This window comes from Dermacentor albipictus, chromosome 6, assembly GCF_038994185.2.
Source record: "Dermacentor albipictus isolate Rhodes 1998 colony chromosome 6, USDA_Dalb.pri_finalv2, whole genome shotgun sequence".
NCBI classification, from domain to species: Eukaryota; Metazoa; Arthropoda; class Arachnida; order Ixodida; family Ixodidae; genus Dermacentor; species Dermacentor albipictus.
In genome coordinates, this window is record NC_091826.1 from 87,596,907 (window position 1) to 87,599,795 (window position 2,889).

At 47.8% G+C, this 2,889-nt stretch overlaps 1 protein-coding gene across 1 annotated transcript; it reads right to left on the reverse strand.

The window, feature by feature from the left end:
* Window positions 1–1,985: 1,985 nt before the first annotated feature.
* Window positions 1,986–2,640, reverse strand: LOC139047057 (sentrin-specific protease 2-like). The gene is made up of 2 exons (XM_070521008.1): window positions 2,328–2,640; window positions 1,986–2,287 (listed from the first exon to the last, which is right to left on the reverse strand). The coding sequence occupies exons 1-2, from the start codon at window positions 2,638–2,640 to the stop codon at window positions 1,986–1,988; spliced, it is 615 nt and encodes a 204-aa protein (XP_070377109.1).
* Window positions 2,641–2,889: the final 249 nt, after the last annotated feature.

Sequence of the window (2,889 nt, forward strand, 5' to 3'; positions counted from 1 at the left end):
TATATATATATATATATATATATATATATATATATATATGATCTTAGTGATATTATGAAGAAAACAATGCCCGCGAGGCATTTACGCGTCGACATTCCACACTGAGAAAAAGAAGTAACTCTTCCCAAAGAAGGGTCCAAAAGTAGGTGTGACCATTCCAAGGGACAGAGAACATTCAGAGAGGACTATGCACATAGCAAAGATTACTTGCTGTTAGAACGCGCATGTTTTCCGCTTTCCATTTTGTGTGCATTCGCCCTCATGTTTCATATACACATTATTTGGCATCGGCAATGAAATAGTGTTGGAAGTCAGCGCAATACCTTTCGTCTGTGTCGGCGGCCGGATTTCGATTGGGGCAAATTGCGAAAACACCTGTGCACTTAGGCTTATTTGCCTCATAGTCATATTGCTTTTTTTGCACGTAAAGACGCATAATTCAATTTTTAAAAATATTTTCCTGAAACAGACAGCAGATCTCTCGTGCTATTCTCCATATATATTATGTCTGCATAGTACAAAACTCCGGGATTGTGTTCCGTGCTTGGTTCGGGAACAAACCACGTGGCGATGATAAAGATAGTGGCGACGGCTGAAGAAGGGCACTATGAATCATCACACGTGTTAAAGTGACGGTCACGGTTCAATTTTCACCGGGCACTCAATGAAGGGCCTTTTGTGTCTGACGAGCAAAGATTCACACACCACTACCAGCGCTCACAGGTGCGTAAACATTCTCGGAAAATAGAATTCACTTGGAGTTGAACTAGGGATTTCTTTGACCTGTTGTAGGTCTCCTGGATATCCAAACCAGGTTTTCTTGAATGCGATGACGCCTTGAGTGTTTCTGCTTATTCTAAAGATATAGTGCTTACACCTTGTGATCATACCCAGGCGACCACACCAAGTAAATCCTTCCAGAGATGACTGTGCTATTGTTGTGAATTGAAAGCTGGGCGCGCATTCAGTGAACTGGGATTTATTTTTGTCCTAACCCATCCTGCACACTACTGAACTGCTAGAGCAGCCCAGTTTTCTGCCAGAGTATATACTCTTCTAGGAAACCCGCAGCCCAGTCTAAGTTTTACCAGAGCATTGGATGTTCAGGTATCGATGGCATTACACCCAACATATACATAAGTTAGCCCGGCCCTTTTTTTACTAAAGGGACGTTATTCATATGGGATAAAGTTATATTAACATTACATTTCAGTTTGTTTATAAATGTGAAGATATTCAATATTCAAGGCTGTTCCCCTCGAATATTCGCATTCGACTAGATTAGGAAATTTCGCTGTTCGAACATCCCCAGTTAAAATATGTGAACGTTGACAAAGGGGCACACTTTCACACACACATATGGGTATACAATTATATGGGTAAATGTAGAAAGCCTGAACACGTACTGCAGGTATATACAACAAACTAATGTGTGGTTAGGAATTGTGTTTCTGCTTTGCATTACTATACCTTTGCCATTTCAAACAATTAGTTGAAAACAGCCTATTTCACTAAGAAGAACAAATTAAAAATATAGCTGGTTTCAAAATAACAGTTACTTGGAAATGTGCATTGTCCCAAACATCATCGTAAGAATGTGAATTATCTTCTCTTTTACGCAGGAACAGCAAAATCAAGAACTGATACAAGTTGTACGAGTGAGAAGCTTGATCACTGTCTAGCAGCTTTTTGCACTGTTGCACATTATGTGCGGCAAAACGTAACGCCTAAAAAAAAAAGAAAGAACGTAGCCCCTTAATGCAATATTTAAGGACTCCTGTGACAACGGAACTGTGATTATTGCCACTTCTTGGAACAAATTTCAGTACAGTCCACAATTATCCTTCAGTCAGCTGACATTATCAAAGTAAAATGACCACATCCGCAATGAAAGGCGGTTTATATCATCCTGGAGTGCGCAAGTTACTCGAACGCAGAGTTGGGGGAATCACAAACGGAAACGAAGGTACGCCTCCACACCTGTCTCACGCCGAGAGCACGGTCTTGAGCAGAATCTCGTAGGCGACGCGTTTCCGAAAGTACGGCATGTTACGCTGCCCGAACGTGATGGGCGCGTCCCGCGAAACGCACTCGGCGTACTGGCAGGCGAACATGCCGCAGTCGTTGCGGTTCTGCTGCAGAGGCACGTTCACCACTTTCAGGGTCCAGTCGTCCCCGGCGAGCCCGTGGTTGCGCCGCTGCCGACTCTCGCACTCCAGGTACTGCCGCAGCACGGACAGGCAGCGCGGACTCCCGGTCGGCGGGCCGAGGCTGTCGTATGTGGCGCCTGCGGAAGTCCACGGCAGCGATGCACCAGTGCGTGTTGCCGAGGTGAAGGGGCACCAGCACGATGTCGAAGGAGAACAAATCGACGGTGCGCGTCCATCGCTTGACGCCGGCGTAGTCGCTGGCGACCAGCTTGGGATAAAAGAACGTGTTGAACGCGTACACGCGGGGATAGCCTTCCTTCTTGGAGCGCTCCGCGAGGAGATTCATGTAGAAGTTGATCACTTCGTCGTTCAACCACTCGCCGTCGGCGAGCGTGCGCATGTCGGCCCTGCGGATGTGGATTCGGAAGGCCGACACGAGCACCTCGTCGGCCGGCGTCGGCACCAAGGCCGCCTCCACCTCGCGCTGCATTGCCCGCGGGATGCGGGGCGACTCGACGACATCGTGAACGAGGTTCGGTTTCGTTTGGCGTTTCGGAACGCAAGACTTCTCGGTTAGCAGCTTTTTCAGGGCAACGAACCAGTCCGCAGATCCAACCGGGTGGCGACGCGACGCTGCAGACTGAGAGCTCGGAAGCGTGGATGCACTTCAGGGTTTTCTCCCGGGTCGATCGCCGGAGCACACGTCCGCTGAGTGACCGGGTGATGCGACGGCAGCCGC